Raw genomic sequence first — 17,712 nt, 5'->3', positions numbered from 1 at the left:
GGTTTTTGCTATAGGGCACGTGCGCTCGCCAGACAGACAGAGAGAGACATAGAGACAGAAAGCGAGAAATCACCCCCCAGGGGGGATGGTCACGCCTCTATCCCTTCTCCATTCTCCTCTCGGGATCTTGGGCACGCACGCACACGCGCCTGGTGTGAATTCTAAGCCACCGGGCCCGGGACATGAACCACGGTCGACTACGTGGGAGTCCAGCGACATAGCCATTACACTAACTGCTGGTTCCCTTCCTGATTCAATCTTGGTAGACTATATGCATCCAGAAATTTGTCAATCTCATCTAGGTTTTCTTGTTTTTTTGGCATATAGTCACTTGTAGTATTCTCTCATGATCTTTTGTATTTCCATTGTGATCAGAAAAAATGTTGGATATAGTTTGTATGCCTCTGAACTTGTAAAGGCTTGTTTTGTGTCCTATTATGTACTCTATCTTTGAAAATGTTACATGTAGGAGTGAGAAGAATGTGTATTTTGTGACTGTTGGGTGAAAAGTTCTATCAATGTCTGTCAGGTCCATTTGATTTATGGCATTATTTAGATCCTTGTATCTGTGCTGCTTTTTTGTCTAGATGATCTGTCCAGAGGGGAGAGTACAGTGTTGAGATTTTCAACCATTAATGTGTTGTAGTCTAGTCTTGCTCTCTTTAGATCTAGCATTCTTTCTTTCACATACTTGGTTGCTCCAGTGTTGGGTGCATAGATATATATAAGTTTTATATTCTAGGTGGATTGACCCTGTTAGCACTGTATTGTATCCCTCTGTGTCTTTTTTCCTGGAGAGGTTTTTGCTATAGGGCGTATGTGCTTGCTAGAAAGACAGAGACAAAGAGACAGAAAGCAAGAAGTCACCCTCCATGGGGGATAGTCACACCACAATCCTTTCTTCTTCATTTTCCTGTCGGGATCCTGGGCACGCATGCACACTTGTCTGTCATGAGTTTAAACCACTGAGTCCAGGACTCAAACTGCGGACAACTACATGGGAGTCCAGTGACATAACCATTATGCCAACTGCTGGTCCCCCTCTTTGTCTATTTTTTCTTAAAATCTATTTTGTCTGATATCAGTATCATGACTCCAGCCTTTATTATTTTTTCCCCATTTCCATTTGCATGAAATATCTTTTTCCAGCCTTTTACTTTTAGTCTACATATGTCTTTACCAGTGAGGTGTGTTTTTTGCAAGCAGCAAGGGCTGCTGCTTTTTTTTTTTTTTTTTAATCTATTTAGCCAGTCTGTATCTTTTAATTGGAGGATTTCATCTATTAACATTAAACATTATTATCAATATTTGTGACTTTATCCCTGCCATTTTGTTGGTTATTTTGGCATGTGCTCTTATTTCTATTCATCTTTCTTTAGTTTTCCTGATATAGTACTGTCTTCAGTACTTCTTGAAGAATTGGTCTAGCATTGGTAAATTCTTCTAGTTTTTGTTTTCTGGAAATGATTTTATTTGTTCTTCCCATTTGAATGATAATCTCGCAAGTATAGTATTGGTTGAAATTGTTTTTTTTTTTAGTGCTTTGAATATGTCTTCCCATTCTTTCCTTACTTGCATTGTTTCAGTTGAGAGGTCTGAAGTTAGCCTAATAGAATAGCCTTTGTAAGTAATTTGATGTATCTCACTTGCCATTTTTAGAATCTGTCTTTGTTTTTTTATTTTTTCCAGTCTGGCTATGATGTGCTGTGGAGAAGGTCTCCTTATGTTGATTCTGTTTAGAGTTCTTTTTATTTCCTGGGCCTGAATTTCAACTTGTGTCTTTAGATTTGGAAAGTTTTCAGATAGTATTTATGGAAGAAGTTTTATGTGCCTTTATCAGTTTCTTCAACTTCTGGAATAACCATTATACATATATTTGGGTATTTAGTGGTTCTAGAATTTGCCATGTTGTCCTCATTTTTGGGGTTATTTTTTTCATTGCTTTTGGTGGTTTGATCTATGTCAGAACTTTGTCTTCAAGGTCAGAAATTCTTTCTTCTGTTTGATCCAATCTGCTCTTAATGCTTTTGAGGGAGGTTTTGATTTCTTGTATTGTATTCTTCATTTCCAGGGGGTCTGTTTGATTTTTTTTAAAGAATTATTTAGCTTTATTTATTTTAATTTGACCAGTGAGGGACAGAGAGAGAGAGAAAGTGAGAAAGCCAGATATCAGGTCTGGGACTCAACTGCAGTCAGCCATGTGGGAGTCCCACACCCTTAAACATCACACCACTTGCTGGCCCCTGAATTTTTTTAAAAAAATTTTTATTTTCTAAGAATGATTTTATTTAACATTTATTTATTTTGACCAGAAAGGAACAGAGCGAGAGAGAGGGAAAGTGAGAAAAAGCAAGCCACCAGATCTGGGCTCGAACCGCAGTCGGCCATGTGGGAGGGAGTCCAACACCTTTAAGCACCACACCACTTGCCAGCCCTGACTTTTTTTTTTTTTTAAAGGTGCCCATCTCTTTATGAAATTTCTCTTTCATGTTATGGAATGAATTTTTTATCCTCTGGAATTGTCAGTTTTCTCTTGAATCTCATTAAATTTTGTCACAATGAACATTCATAATTCTTTTTCAGACATTTCTGTAAATTCTTTTGTGTTGTCTGTTGTTGGAGAGGGGTTATTGTGTTCCCTTGGGGGAGAGAGATTTTCTTATTTTCTCATGTTTCTTGAGTCTCTGCACTGGTTTCTGGTCATCTGGTGAAATATTCACTTCTTCCTAATTATTGGAGTCGAGTCTGTAATTTTGAAAGGGTGATGATCAGCCCTGTATCCCAGGTGTATTCCTGGAAAAGACCTACTTCTTACAGTTCAGAGCAGGGTTCCAGTTCAGGCTGCTTCAGGTGGTTGACTCCTCTCCCAAACTTTTAAATTCTGATGAGCCAGGGATGAGCTAGGGAGATAAGACTTAATGGAGAGTCAAGTGGTGCTTGTGCTCGAAGGTTCTGGGTCCTAAGGCCAACCTGGAGGGAGTCAGGATGTGCCCATGTCAGGGCTGGCACTGAAACCCAACTCCATCATGGGCAGGAGTTGGGGAAGAAGTAGCCGAGTGTGCACTGGAGGACTCTGGTCATCTTTCTACTCTTCATCACAGCATGAATGAAGGGGCTGAGTTCCTCCTGTGGGGGAGCCTTCTCTGTGTCCTTGTTGTCTCCAGTAGAGTGCTACCCTAGCCTCCAACCCACTGGCCTGACATAGCAGACCCCTCCAGGGACTGAGCCCAGGCTTTTCCGCTTCCATCTGTCTTCTCCTGCTCCTATCTGAGCAGTCTACCTACCTACCATATCAGTGTGGCTGCTATACTCCCTCTCCCTTCCATGGGTTCACACTTAGCTGTCCATGCCTCATTGGCACTGATTAGCAGCCTGATATATTGGGTTGTTGGAAAAGTCATGATGCATTTTTGCATAGAAAAATATGTCATGTCTTTTCTGATGACTCAGTATAATGCCTCTATTTCTTTTTCAAAATCTCAGCCTTCTTTTCCCTTCAACCACTCATGGGTTTGTGTCAGCAGTTGGCATTGGTGTCAGTGGTGACTCTCATCTCCAGGTGCAACTTTACTTACCTAGCTGTTTGTTTCTGTTTAAAATCCCAAGCCAAGATGCATTGAGTGGCAGCTGTGCATCGCTCCCGGCACTGAACCCCTCAGGACGCCCATGTCCAGGGAGCTCATCACCGTGACTGTCAGCAAACCTTTGTCAGCTCAGGGTCCTCAGGTGCACCATTACCTTCTGGGACTCTGCCTATCTTTGGAGAGGCAGTTTGTGTTTTCTTTTGTTTTTAGGTTTTTGCCATAGAGTATATGCACTTGCCGGAGAGAGTCAGAGAGAGAGAGAGGGAAAGTGAGAAATCATCCCCGGGGAGGATGGCCACATTACAATCCCTTTTTCTCCATTCTTCTGTGATGTTGAGTGCACATGTATGCACACATGCTTGGTGTGATTTTCAAGCTGCCAGGTCTGGGACTCTAACCACAGTTAGCCATGTACAAGTCCAGCACCTTAACCCCTACAACACCTGCTGGTCCCATAGAGGGTCTTTCTCTTTGTTGTTGTTAAGTTCCTTTTTTTTCTTTTGCTATAGAGCATGTGTGTACACTCACCAGAGACAGACAGAGAGGGAAAGTGAAAAATCACCACTTAGGAGGAATGGCTATGCCACAATCTTTTCTACATTCTCCTCTTGGGATTTTGGGCATGCATACATGAGCCCAGCATGTTTTTAAGCTGCTGGGTTTGGGACTTGAATTGCACAGTTGGCCATGTGGGATCCAGCCACCTTAACTTCCTCGCCACCTGCTGGCTCAAGTTCCTGTTTTTCTTTCATGAGAAAGAGAAAGGGACTTCCAACAGGGTCTTGCTATGACGTGATCTTCCCCTCAGCCTTCTACCCAGCCAGGATCACAGACATGTGGAAAGTGCTTTCTTATACGTTTTCTAGGTCTTTCCATCATTTCTGCTCAACATAATTGAAAATTAATTTTTCTTATAAGAGTTATTGGAGGAAGCGTCTCTCAGTCATCAGGGGTGTGCCTGCTTGCTGATCAGGTGTGTTTGTTTCAGGTGATTATGTTCTTGAAGAAGAAGGACAAGTTCATCAGCCTAGTTTTGACGCACATCGGCACCTCAGCCCTTATGGACCTGCTGTTGCGCCTGGTTAGCTGTGTGGAGCCAGCAGGGCTTCGGCAGGAGGTCCTGCACGTGAGTCTCTAGGCGTCCCTTCCCATCCTCTGAGGAAAGAGATCTGTTTTCCTAGTGTGACCAGGTGCTTGGTGCTTTCAGCTCTCCACCCAGCATTTTTTTTCTCTCTCTGATATCATCAGGAGTTCTTGTCAAGGCTGCCTTTCCCATTGTCCTGCCTCAGCCCATTCAGAAGCAAAGGGCAAGGCTGTTCCATCTCCCTCCACACTCTCCACTTTCTGCTCTATGAAGAACCAGAAATGGGCTTCCGTCACTTTTCCTCCCTTCCCCCAGCCAGTGCCTCTACCTCCGTGGCCTTGGAGCAGAGGCTCAGTGTGGTGCCAGCTCTGCGCCAAGCCTGTGTCTGTGAAGAAGGCTCTAGCTGACAGTGGTTTCACACAGCGGCCTGTTGTTTATCCTGGAGTGTGGACATTTCTGTCCTGATGGTGTGATTGGTGAAAATGCCTCTAGTCCCTGAAATGAGGAGGATTCCCAGCCCAGAGAAGGTTAGGAAATCTGTACTGGGAAGCTTCTGTTCAGTGATGTGTGGCAGGCTTTATTTGTATTACAATTTAAAATAAACCATTATTTTATTTCTGCCTATTTTCTAGCCTCTGAAATCAGGGATCATTGAGGTGGTTGTTCTTCCTCTTAGAATAATTACTTATTTCTTTATGTAGTAGCCTCCTACTAAGAGTAAATAATAATGTTTACCAAGCAAATGCAGTATAAATAATAAAGGTTGTATTATAATTATGACTGTATAGCTGTGCTCTAAGCAGCCTTTGGCCTGCATTACTTTGTTCAGTTCTTGAAGCAGCCATGTAGGGGCTGGTCATTAACTCTCAGATCAGGAATCTGAGGTGCACTGGAAGAGCCAGGTGTGGCCCCGTCCTGTGCTCTGACACTATCATACTGGGAACCCCTCACCCTTGGGCCTTGTCACATGCTTCAGCTCTCTGGTCTTCAGAGATCAGTTCTGAAGAAAGAACTTGTATATGCACCATTAGGGCAGACAGGCAGTGGCCCCCAGAATTCAGTTAATACATGTCATTTGGGTTCTTTCTGGGTCTGAGTTGACTGATGTGTCAGGTGGAGGCTGTCCTGGGCTACTTGGGCGCGTGGAACTCTGTTGCATTGAAATATTTTTTTTCTATTCACTTTGATGTGGACAAAGAATTTGACAGATCTTTTCCTCTTTCAGTGGCTTAATGAGGAGAAGATCATTCAGAGACTGGTGGAATTGATCCATCCAAGCCAGGATGAAGATGTGAGTGTGATGTCCATAGTGCCCACCTCCTGTATGAAGGCCCCATGCCTGGGTGGTTGGAGAACTTGTCCCTGCTGTCCCAGGGAGCAAGGGAGAGGGCAATCACTTCCTCAGAGGAGTACCAGTTACATACTTTCCTTCTTTTAAGCAAGTACTGACTTCTAGGGTTTGATTTAATTGATTTTTTTAAAGTTTGCTATAGGACATAGGAGCTCACTGAAGAGAGAGAGAGAGAGAAAGAGAGAGAGAGAAATCATCCCCCTAAGGGAGATGGCCATGCCACAGTCCTTTCTCCTTCATTCTCCTCTCCGGATTTTAGGCATACACACACTCACATCCGGTTAGCTGCTGGGTCCAGCACTCTGGTGGCTCAGTCAGCATCAGGGATCTAGCTGCCTTAACCTCTGCACCACCTGCTAACCTTAGTTTTTTTTAACTAAAATATTTATATATTATAAAGACAGTTCTTATAGAATTGTATTAGTTATCTATAATTGCATAACAAACTATCCCAAAACTTTGCTGGAGGTATTTCTTTTATTTTTTTTAAAGAATCATTTATTTAATTCTATTTGTTGTTGTTGTTGTTGTTTTTAAAGAACTTATTATTTTATTTTATTTATTGATTCACTTTTTTTTTTTTTTTTTTTTAATTTGACCCGAGAGAGGGGGGGAGAGAGAGAGGGAAGTGAGAAAGCAAGCCACCAGGTTCGGGACTCGAACCATGGTTGGCCATGTGGGAGTGTCCAGCACCTTAACCACAATGCTACCTGCTGGTCCCAAATCCCCATTTGTTGTTATTACTATTTTTAGAGAGAGATTTTTGCTATAGGATGCATGCGCTTGCCAGAGAGGCAGAAATTGAGAAATCATGCCCCAGGGAGGATGGGCACACTGTAATTTCTTCTCCCCTCAGGATTTTGGGCCTTTATACACATGTGCCTGGCATGAGTCTTAAGCCACCAAGTCCAGGACTCAAACTACGGTTGACTGCGTGGAAGTCCAGTGATGTAACCATTACGCCATCTGCTGGTCCTGTTACTTTTTACTATTATTTTTTAACTTGACCAGAGAGAGACAGAGAAAGAGAGAGGGAAAGGGAAAGCAAGTTACCAGGTCCAGGACTCGAACCGTGGTTAGACATGTGAGAGTCCAGTGCCTTAAACCACCATGCCACCTGCCGGCCCCAGAGGTATTTCTTTTCTCTATCAATAAGTTTCTCTTGGTCAGGATCTGGACCTGGCTTAGTGGCTCCTCTGCTCAGGGTCTCTCACAGGCTTGTGGTCATCTTAGGGTCCAGTTGGGACAGGGTCCACTCAAGGTCATAAGAGGCTTAGCAGCATTCAGCTCCTTAGATCTGTTGGCCGCAGCTGCCGTTAGCTCTGTGCCATGTGTGCTTAACTGTAGGTGGCTCACGACATGGTGGCTGGCTTCCCTGGAGTGAGAGGACAAAAGCCAATCTCATAAACTTATTTCAGCATAGCAACCCTCACCATGTAGTGTTCTGCTTTTTATTTATTTATTTATTTTTATTTATTTATTTTTTGGAGAGCTTTTTGCTATAGGGCGCGTGCACTCACCAGTCAGACAGAGAGAGAGAGAGACAGAAAGCGAAAAATCACCCCCCAGGGGGAATGGCCACGCCACAATCCCTTCTCCTCCATTCTCCTCTTGGGATCTTGGGCACGCACGCACACGCGCGTGGCGTGAGTTTAACAGGGTCCGGGACTCAAACTGTGGTCGACTACATGGGAGTCCAGTGACATAGCCATTATGCCAACTGCTGGTCCCATGTTCTGCTTTTTAGACATGAACAGCCAGGTGTAGCCCGTGTGGAAGTACACAGGGTTTGGAAGAGTCCTGCCGATTTGTGCCCTGGCCGCTCTGCTCTGTTTCCTGTCAGTCCATGTGGCCCAGCCAGTTAGCTGGAAGAGGTCATATTGGTTCCGAAGGAAGAAAAAAGAGATGGAGTACACCTGTAAGTCTGGATATGTGGGCTGACTGGACTGTCCCTGGTCCCAAAAGCAGGTTTGAGGCTGCAGATCAAACCTGGCTGCTCCATTTTTCCCTAAAATATTTCCAGCAATTGTCTCCTTATCTCAGTTTTCTTTTTCTTTTTTTTTTTTTTAAAGAATTGTTTATTTGATTTTATTTATTATTATCATTTTACAGTTTGACCAAAGAGAGAGAAAGCGTACACACACAAGAGAGAAAGTGAGAAAGCAAGCCATCAGGTCCAGGATTTGAACCTTAGTTGGCCATGTGGGAGTCCATTGCCTCAACCTCCACGCCACCTGCCAGCCCCTCCTTTTCTCAGTTTTTCACAGTGTGTACACCATTGCTGAGTCCGAGTCTGTGCCTATTCCCCATTCTCTTTTCTAATGTATTTCTCCCATGAGTAACAGAGATAGAGACTGCATCCCTAACAGGGTCTTGAAGCCATGATCCCCTAGCTTCAACCAACCTTGTATAACGAGTGAATGTGTGCCTGGAGTGCTTAGAGTGGTCTTCATAGGTGAGCCCAGTGCCTTCTGTGGGCCAGTCTCACAGAGCAGTGTGCTGACCCACTGTGCCACCCCCTATCTTCTGCATCCCTCTCCCCACAGAACTCCTCATTGAGTACATATGTGAGTCAGTGGTTCTAGACTTTCACTGAGTATATGTGTCTGTGAATGTTTTCCTAAAAAAGTTGAATCCTCTGTTTTCTCTGTAGCAACTTCCCTATTTTGGCTGGCTCAGCAGACTCTGAATAATAGCAGCTACTTATTACTAAGTTTGATATACAGTATCAGTGGGCTAGCAGGTGGTATGGAGGCGAAGGTGCTGGATTTCCACATGGCCAACCACAGTTCAAGTCCCAGACTGACAGCTTGAGAATTATACTGGGCACGCATGTACCTATGTGCTCAGAATCCTGAGTGGAGAATGGAGGAGAAGTAATTGCGGCATGATCATCCCCCTTAGGGGGTGATTTCTCACTCTCTCTCTCTCCCCCTCTCTGTCTCTCCAGCAAGCACACAAACAAAACAAAACAAATGCAATATTAATAATATGACTATTGGGGCCGGCAAGTGGCATGGTGGTAAAAGGCGCTGGACTCTTGCATGGCCGACCACGGTTCAAGTCTCGGACCTGGTGGCTTGCTTTCTCACTTCTCTCTCTCTCTGTGTCTCTCTGATCAAACTGGAAAATAATAATGATAATAATAATAACTAAAGTTAAATAAAATAATTCTTTGAAAAAAATATGACTGTGTACTCAGTATATCTCAAAACATGGATCGAGGGAACCAGCAGTTAGCGTAATGGCTGTGTCGCTGGACTCCCACATAGTCGACCATGGTTCGAGTCCCGGACCTGGTGGCTTAGAACTCACGCCAGGCGCGTGTGCGTGTGTGCCCAAGATCCCGAGAGGAGAATGGAGGAGAAGGGATTGCGGCGTGACCATCCCCCCTGGGGCGTGATTTCTCGCTTTCTGTCTCTATGTCTCTCTCTGTCTGTCTGGCGAGCACACGTGCCCTATAGCGAAAACCTCTCCAAAAAAATAAAACATGGATCGAGGGGGAAGAGCAGTATCTACATAGCATGTTTCACCATATGAGCCCCATTTGAATCCTTGGAGATTATTTAATACAGCTGAAGACATCTAACCAGATACCCATTTTGACAGTAGAAAAAGCAGACACAGGCATCTTTAAAATGACTCTGTTGGTTCATTTTTATCATTGAAAATTAGAGAAAGTTAGACATCTGTCAGGAGAATCAAACCCAGCTGAGTCTGGTCTGACTGCTGCGATTCTCCTTGCTCTGAGGGGCTCTGTGTCCTCTGTCTTTGCAGAGGCAGTCGAACGCATCTCAGACTCTCTGTGACATCATCAGACTGGGCAGAGACCAGAGTAATCAGCTGCAAGAGGCTCCGGAGTCAGACCCTCTCCTCACAGTGCTGGAGTCGTGAGTTTGGTGGGCTGCCCCAATACGGTGGGTCTCTGAGTCCTGGGGGTGTCTCAGCACTGCTTTCAGTACAGTGCTAGAAGTACCGGAAGATGCTACCACTTCTGTGACCCAGATTCTGGTGGCTGGTTGTGAAAAGCCCCTCCAGGCTCACAAGTTGGGTTAATGTGATGGTCTTGTTTCTAGAGGGAGGGGTCTCCAGAGTAGTCTTTTGGGAGACTTGGAAGGATCTGGGGTTCTCCCTGGGCTCCACCCAGCCAGAGTGAAGCCCCTCTGCTTTAGGGTGTTGCCAGGGTCCTCTGTGGGAAGACAGCCTGTCCTTACTCTGCTGGGCGGTGACCTCCAGTGTGACCGACAGGCAGGGCTGTGTGGAGCAGCTTCTAAAGAACATGTTTGATGGAGACCAGACCGAGAGCTGCCTCGTCAGTGGAACTCAGGTGTTACTCACCTTGCTGGAAACAAGGCGGGCAGGGTGAGTCTCACTTAAGGAAAAATGTATGAGAGTTGAAACTGACACTTTGGTGACATGGCTACCCATAGAAGTGGTCTGGATGATGATGTTTATGTACTGATAGTCCGTGATTTTTTGTTTGATTTTGTTTTTAGAGACATTTTTGCTATAGGGCATGCCAGAGAGAGAGAGACAGAGAAAGCAAGAAATCACCTCACAAGGGGGATGGCTATGCCACAGTTCTTTCTCCTCTCAGGATCTTGGGCATGCATACGCATGCACCTGGTGTGAGTTTTAAGCTGCCGGGTCCGAGACTTGAACCACAGTCAACTACGTGGGAGTCCAGTAATGTAACCATTATGCCATCTGCTGGTCCCTTGTTTTCTCTCTCTTTTTTTTTTTTTTCACAAGCCACTGGGTCTGGGACTTAAACTGTAGCTGGCCATGTGGGAGTCCAGCAACCTAATCCTACACCATCTACTTACCCCCCTCACTCCATTTTTTTTTCTTTTAAGAGAGATTTTTGCTATAGGGTATGTACACTTGCCAGAGAGACAGAGAAACAGAAAGCAAAAAATCACCCCCCCAGTGGGGATGGCCATGCTGCAGTCTCTTCTCCGTTCTCCTCCTGAGATCTTGGGCATACATGCACACGCACCTGGTGTGAGTTTTAAGCCACCTGATCTGGGATTTGAACTGTGGTCAACTACATGGAAATCCAGTGATGTAACCATTACACCACCTGCTGGTCCCAACTCTGTTTTTTTAAAGAAAGAACAAAGAATGACAGGAAAATAATGAGTTGGTTTAATTTTAGTTATGAGGTTATAAGCAGTCTGTCTGTCTTATATTATGTAACACATATTTATGAATTTGTTATCTAAAAAGTGAATTATGATGTTACAGTCATTTTGTCTGTTAGGCACATAGAATATTGAGTATTATCGGTTTTTTTTTTTTTTTTTTTTTTGGGGGTGTTTTTGCTATAGGGCGCGTGTGCTCGCCAGACAGAGACAGAGATAGAAAGTGAGAAATCACCCCCCAGGGGGGATGGCCACACCGCAATCTCTTCTCCACTGGGTCCAGGACGTGAACCACGGTCGGCTACATGGGAGTCCAGGGACAGCCATTAGGCTAACTGCTGGTCCCTATGTTTTCTTGTTTTGTTTTGTTTTTAAGAGGTTTTTGCCATAGCACTTGTGCACTTGCCAGAGAGAAACAGAGACTGTGAGAGGGAAAGTGAGAAATCACTCCCTAGGGGGGATGGCCATGCCACAATCCCTTTTCTTCCATTTTCCTCCTGTGATCTTGGGTACACGTGACACGTGCCCAGAGGATTTTCAAGCCACCCAGTTCAGGAGTCGAACCATGGTTGGCCATGTGGGACTGCAACGACTGTGGCATCTGCTGGTCCCTAGAATATTGAGTTTTTAAACCTTTGTATGCCCAGGAAGCCTGGACCACAGCTAAGGCCTGAGACCAGCTTTGTAAGTAATAGAAGGGAGAGTGTAAAAATAAGGAGAACAGAGATAAGCTAGCTGTTTATCTTGGCTTATTTATCCTTTTATGTATTTAATTTTTTCCTGAAATGGTAATGTATTGTTTTCATAATTGAAAAAATGTGTAATAAAACTGTGTAATAAAATAAAATACAGTGAAATAAATAGCTTAGAAAAATTTTGCTTGAAGAGCTGAAGGGACATTGTGGCCAGTTCTATCTCCTGTTTCTCAACAGACTTTGGAGACACAGTGAATTTTTTTGGCAGGGGAGAGGTTTTTGCTATAGGGCGCATGCGCTCACCAGACAGACAGAGAGACAGAAAGCGAGAAATCACCCCCCAGGGGGGATGGCCACACCGCAATACTTTCTCCTCCATTGTCCTCTCGGGATCTTGGGCGCACACACACACACGCGCCTGGTGTGAGTTTTAAGCCACCGGGTCCGGGACGTGAACTGTGGTCAACTACATGGGAGTCCAGCGACATAGCCATTATGCTAACTGCTGGTCCCGACACAGTGAATCTTTAAAACAGGAGCGGGGTGGGGGGAACTGGCAGGTGGCATTGTGACTTCTACATAGCCAACTGTGGATCAAGTCCTGGACTTGGAGGCTTGCTTTCTCATTTTACCCCCCTCTCTCTCACTGTCTCTCTCTGGGCCAATTAAATAATAATAATAATAATAATAAAATTAAAATAACTTAAAAAAAAAAAAAAAGGAAAAACAAAACAGGAGGAGAGAACAGTCCCATCAGGGGTTAGGGAGCAGCTGAGAAGCAAGTTCAGTTTCACATCCTTGGCCCTGCATTCTTGGCTGTCACCCAGAAGCATTTTCCTGTAGCCTGTTTGGTCCTTTCTCTTATCTCAGTCACCAAATTGTGTGTGAAAGCCTTGGGTAGTCTCACTCTTGATATTTCTTTTTGGGAAAATGAGAGAACTCTTTTTGGACAAGGATGATGAGTCGAAACATTGGCAGGGGAAGTGAGGTATGGATAGGGCACTGGATGTATCTCGTGTCTCCATCTGATTTCCTCACCACAGGACAGAGGGCTTGGTGGACTCATTTTCTCAGGGACTGGAAAGGTCATACACTGTCAGCAGCAGCGTGCTGCATGGCATTGAGCCACGGCTAAAGGACTTCCACCAGCTCTTGCTCAGCCCACCAAAGGTGAGTAGCCTCTCAGACATTCTCAGACATTGTAGAGTAGGATGCTTTGCAAGGAGAGGACCCCACAGTTGATTCTTGTTCCAAATGAGGCAGGGTGTGGAGTCAAGGTAGTCTGACACTGCAGCTCCTGGGCCCTTCTTGAGAAGCAGTGGGCAGATGCTAACACACATTTCAGGACCATTGCCAAGCACACCAGTGTCCACCTGCTTTTGTGTGAGGGATCCTGTGAGTTGGACATTTCACAGACTCCAAGGGCAACTAAGCCCGAGGTCAGCCTAGACATGGCCTCCAAGCTGGAACACCCAGTCAGAGGAAGCTCAGTTCCTGAGGGGAGGCCAGGGCTTCCCAGAGGAGGCCATTTGCTCCACTCAGCAGCCCTGGGTAATGCTTGGGTTATGTTGAGGAAGACAAAGTGTGCAAAAGCACCTCACTGCCTTGGCCAGTGCCATCCCCATTCTTATGCTCTTCTCACCTTGGTCTACTGCAGAGTTTATTTCACTTATCAACTTGCTTATTGGCTGCCTGGGGCATTCAGGTACTGAGCACTATGCTGAATGTGGGGATCAGGAAATACCTATGTCTAGTCTGACTAGGTTAGCTCTACCATCTTTCTCTGGGACTTCTCACGGGGCCTCTGTTAGCTCAGGTTCCTGATGCCATATACCTAGAGAGAGCCTGTAAACGTCTACAGCACGGTAAGACATCCTGCCAGGGGCTTCAGCCTGATCATGTGGTCTTGCATTTTGAATATACTTGGCCTGGCAACTCAGGCCAGAGTGCCCTTGGCTACCATCTCACTCATTAAAAAAAAATTTTTTTTGAAGAATTATTTGTTTAATTTTATTTATTTTTAATTTGACCAAAGAGGGACAGAGCAAGAGAAAGAAAGAAAGTGAGAAGGCAAGCCGCCAGGTCCGGGGACTTGAATCGTGGTCGGCCATGTGGGGGTCTAGTGCCCTTAACCACCAGACCACCTGCCAGCCCCCATCTTACTCTTTATGAGGCCTTGAGGGGAACACTGGGGTCCTTAATCCTATTGATTCCTTATTTCCTCAGAGCAGTCCTGCCTTGAGGAGCTCCCACATACACACCCCCCTTCCTGCTAGGCTGGGCCATGTCATTGAGCAATGGCCCTGACCCTTGAGCAATTGTACATGACCTAAGAGAAGTTGGCAGTGGCCATGCTCGTCACAGGGCTCCAATTGGGTGGTGCCTCCTATGTTCGCAGAAGAAAGCGATCCTGACCACCATCGGCGTGCTGGAGGAGCCCCTGGGGAATGCCCGTCTGCATGGTGCCCGCCTCATGGCTGCACTACTGCACACGAACACACCCAGCATCAACCAAGAGCTCTGCCGGCTCAACACCATGGACTTGCTGCTGGTGAGTGTGCACTGAGCCAGCCCTGTGTGCTTGAGCATGCCTTGTGTGATTGATAGAGGTCTGCCTGAAGAAAGGGTCTGGTCCCAAGTCCCAGAGCTTGGGCACAAGTCCTTGGTGGAGCACATAGAGTTTCAGAGGCAGATGCACAAGAGTGAATCAACCTTGGAATCACCCTGAAAGCATAGGGCAGATTTCTAATCTTGTTTGAGGGGAATTGAGTAGTCTTATCTGTCTCCTTTTTCATATTCTGACTTAACAAGATAGAAATTTTGCTATAATTACTAAATATAAAATGTCCTCAAAGATATCTTCCACAAAAGGCCACCCTGGAAGTTCTTGTCAAAGCAATGAAAATGCTCTTCCATTCAGTAGATGTTGCCTAGTGACCTAGATGCTCTGATTGCCTGATGTGTGGGCACTGATGGCTGGACAGTGCTGGTTATGGGCAGCAGGCTCCAGCACAGAGAGCACAGGGCTACCTCTGGGAAGGGGGATGCTGACGGGGAGGGGCATTATTCTAACTGGGTATGGTCAGCACACGCAGTTCCCTCTTGCCTCCTTGTTCCTTTTTTTTGGGAGAGGTTTTTGCTATAGGGCGCATGCGCTCGCCAGACACAAAAGAGAGACAGAGAGATAGAAAGTGAGAAATCACCCTCTGGGGGGATGGTCCACGCCACAGTCCCTTCTCCATTCTCCTCTCGGGATCTTGGGCACGTACGTACACATACCCGGCGTGAGTTTAAGACACCTGCTCCGGGACTCTAACCGTGGTCAACTACATGGGAATCCAGCGACATAGGCATTACGCTAACTGCTGGTCCCCTCGCCTCCTTGTTCTTGGCTGCTACTCCCAGGAAGTCCTACAGTCTTGGTCCCAGAATGAGCCAGCCTCAGAAATGGGACAGAAGAACTGTCTGCCTTAGAAGTTTTTCCTTCATTTGGAAGTTATTGAGTACTGTTGTGACTTGAAATCCCACCCTGGATAAAGGGAGCAATTATAAAAAACCTTCAAAAGAATTTTCTTTCTACTTGTCTTTTAATTGGAATAAAGCATCATAATACAAAATTTGCCATTGAAATGTGTGCAATTCAGTGGCGTTAAGTATATTCACAGCGTCATATACCTAATACAACTATCTATTTCCAAAATATTTTCATTTTCACAAACAGAAACTGTTTCCTTTAACACTAACTCCCCACTTGTACCTCTCCCCAGCCCACAACCACCGTCATTCTGCTTTTCTTATCGGAATGTAATTAATCTATGCATATCATAAAGCAAGATTAGAGTATTTGTCATTTTGTGACTGGTTTGTTTTTATTTAGCCTAATGTCTTCAAATTTTATCAGATACTGTCACACGTGAAAATGTCCTTTTTTTTTTTTTTTTGTTAGCGCACATGTGTTCACCAGAGAGAGTGAAGAGGAGAAAGCACTCCTCATAGGGAATGGTCACACCCCAATCCATTCTCCATGTCTCCTTTCGGGATTGTAGGCACACACAGATTATCCATTCATTCATCAGTGGACATTTGAGTTGCTTCCACCTTTTAGCTATAGTGAATAATGTTTTTGTTCATTGGTATACAAATGTCTGTTTGAGTTCCTTCTTTCAATTCTTTTTTTATTTTTTGGAAATTGCTATAGGGTCCTTATGGTGTGTTCATAGGAGACAGAGGGAAACTGAGAAGGCACCTCCCAGAGGAGATGGCATGCCACAATCCCTTTTCTTCTCAGGATTTTGGGCAGGCACATACATATACCCTGTATGTTTTTCAAGCTGCTGGGTTCAGGGCTCTAATTAAAGTTAGATATGTGGGATCCAGTCACCTTAACCACCATGCCACTGATTGGCCCTCACTTCTTTTGTATATATGCCTAAGAGTGGCGATATGGGATCATATGACAATTCTGTATTTAACTTTTTTTTAAGCTTTTTTTCATTCATGATCTGGGGGTAGATAAGGACCCCAAGAGGATCTCGGCATGCCAAAATCCCTTGCCTTCCAGTCATCCAGGTCCATACCCACAGGTATGCTCTGATACTCAGGTTAACTCAAACTGTACCTGGGCTTTCCTACATGGCTCCAGTACATAGTAGCGCCCTGTTGCCTGACCCACCACAGCTATAGTTAACTTTTTTTTTTGGAGAGGTTTTTGCTGTAGGGCGCGTGTGCTCGCCAGACAGAGCGAGACAGAAAGCGAGAAATCACCCCCCAGGAGTGATGGCCATGCCACAATCCCTTCTCCTCTATTCTCCTCTTGGGATCTTGGGCATGCACGCACACGCACCCGGCGTGAGTTTTAAGCCACTGGGTCCGGGACGGTTTACTACATGGGAGTCCAGCGACATAGCCATTATGCTAACTGCTGGTCCCCTATAGTTAACTTTTTTAAAAAAGGAATTATTTATTAAATTTTATTTATTATCCTGGGACCAGCAAATGGTATGGTGGTTAAGGCGCCGGGCTCACTCCCACATGGCCAACCACAGTTAAGTTCCGGGCCTGATGGCTTGCTTTCTCATTTTCTTTCTCTCTCTGTCTCTCTCTGGTCAAATTAAAAATAGTAATAAAATTAAATAATTCTTTAATAATACCTTTTTTTGGGAGAGGTTTTTGCTATAAAGGCGTGTGTGCTCACCAGAACGACAGAGAAAGACAGAGAGACAGAAAGTGCGAAATCACCCCCTAGGGGGGATAGGCATGCCACATCCCTTCTCTTCCATTCTCCTCTTAGGATCTTGGGCATGCACACACATGCGCCCTGCGTGACTTTAAGCCACCAGGTCCGGGACTTGAACTGCGGTCGGGTACATGGGAGTTCAGCAACATAGCCATTATGCTAACTGCTGGTCCCAAAATTAAATAATTCTTTAAAAAGTGTATTATCATAATTTTTTCTCAGTTTACTATAAGGCATGTGTGCTCACCAGAGAGAAAGAGAGAAAGTGAGAAAGCAAGCCACCAGGTCTAAGACTCAAACCATGTGGGAATCTAGCACCTTAACCAGCTTGCCATCTTCTGGCCTTATAGTTAACTTTTTTTTTTTTTTTTTTGTATTATCATAATTTTTTCTCAGTTTACTATAAGGCATGTGTGCTCACCAGAGAGAAAGAGAGAAAGTGAGAAAGCAAGCCACCAGGTCTAAGACTCAAACCATGTGGGAATCTAGCACCTTAACCAGCTTGCCATCTTCTGGCCTTATAGTTAACTTTTTTTTTTTTTTTTTATAGACCACAGATTAGTTTATTTTTAACACCCATCATGCCATGAATTCATAGGGAATAGGTTCCAGTAGCTC

The 17,712-nt window shown here is 44.9% G+C and overlaps 1 protein-coding gene across 1 annotated transcript in view; it reads left to right on the top strand.

The window, feature by feature from the left end:
- Positions 1-17,712, top strand: part of PPP6R2 (protein phosphatase 6 regulatory subunit 2) — a gene marked incomplete at its 3' end in the record, with an annotated part of 68,759 nt that overhangs the window by 25,459 nt on the left and 25,588 nt on the right. Inside the window, 6 exon segments of the mRNA XM_027775333.1 lie at positions 4,573-4,710; positions 5,894-5,959; positions 9,797-9,909; positions 10,268-10,381; positions 12,902-13,028; positions 14,257-14,409. Of these exon segments, the coding sequence (XP_027631134.1) occupies positions 4,573-4,710; positions 5,894-5,959; positions 9,797-9,909; positions 10,268-10,381; positions 12,902-13,028; positions 14,257-14,409 (711 nt within the window).

This window comes from Tupaia chinensis, unplaced genomic scaffold, assembly GCF_000334495.1.
Source record: "Tupaia chinensis unplaced genomic scaffold, TupChi_1.0 Scaffold000548_1, whole genome shotgun sequence".
In the NCBI taxonomy this organism is placed as follows: Eukaryota; Metazoa; Chordata; class Mammalia; order Scandentia; family Tupaiidae; genus Tupaia; species Tupaia belangeri.
This window is presented reverse-complemented; position numbering and strand designations above follow the sequence as displayed.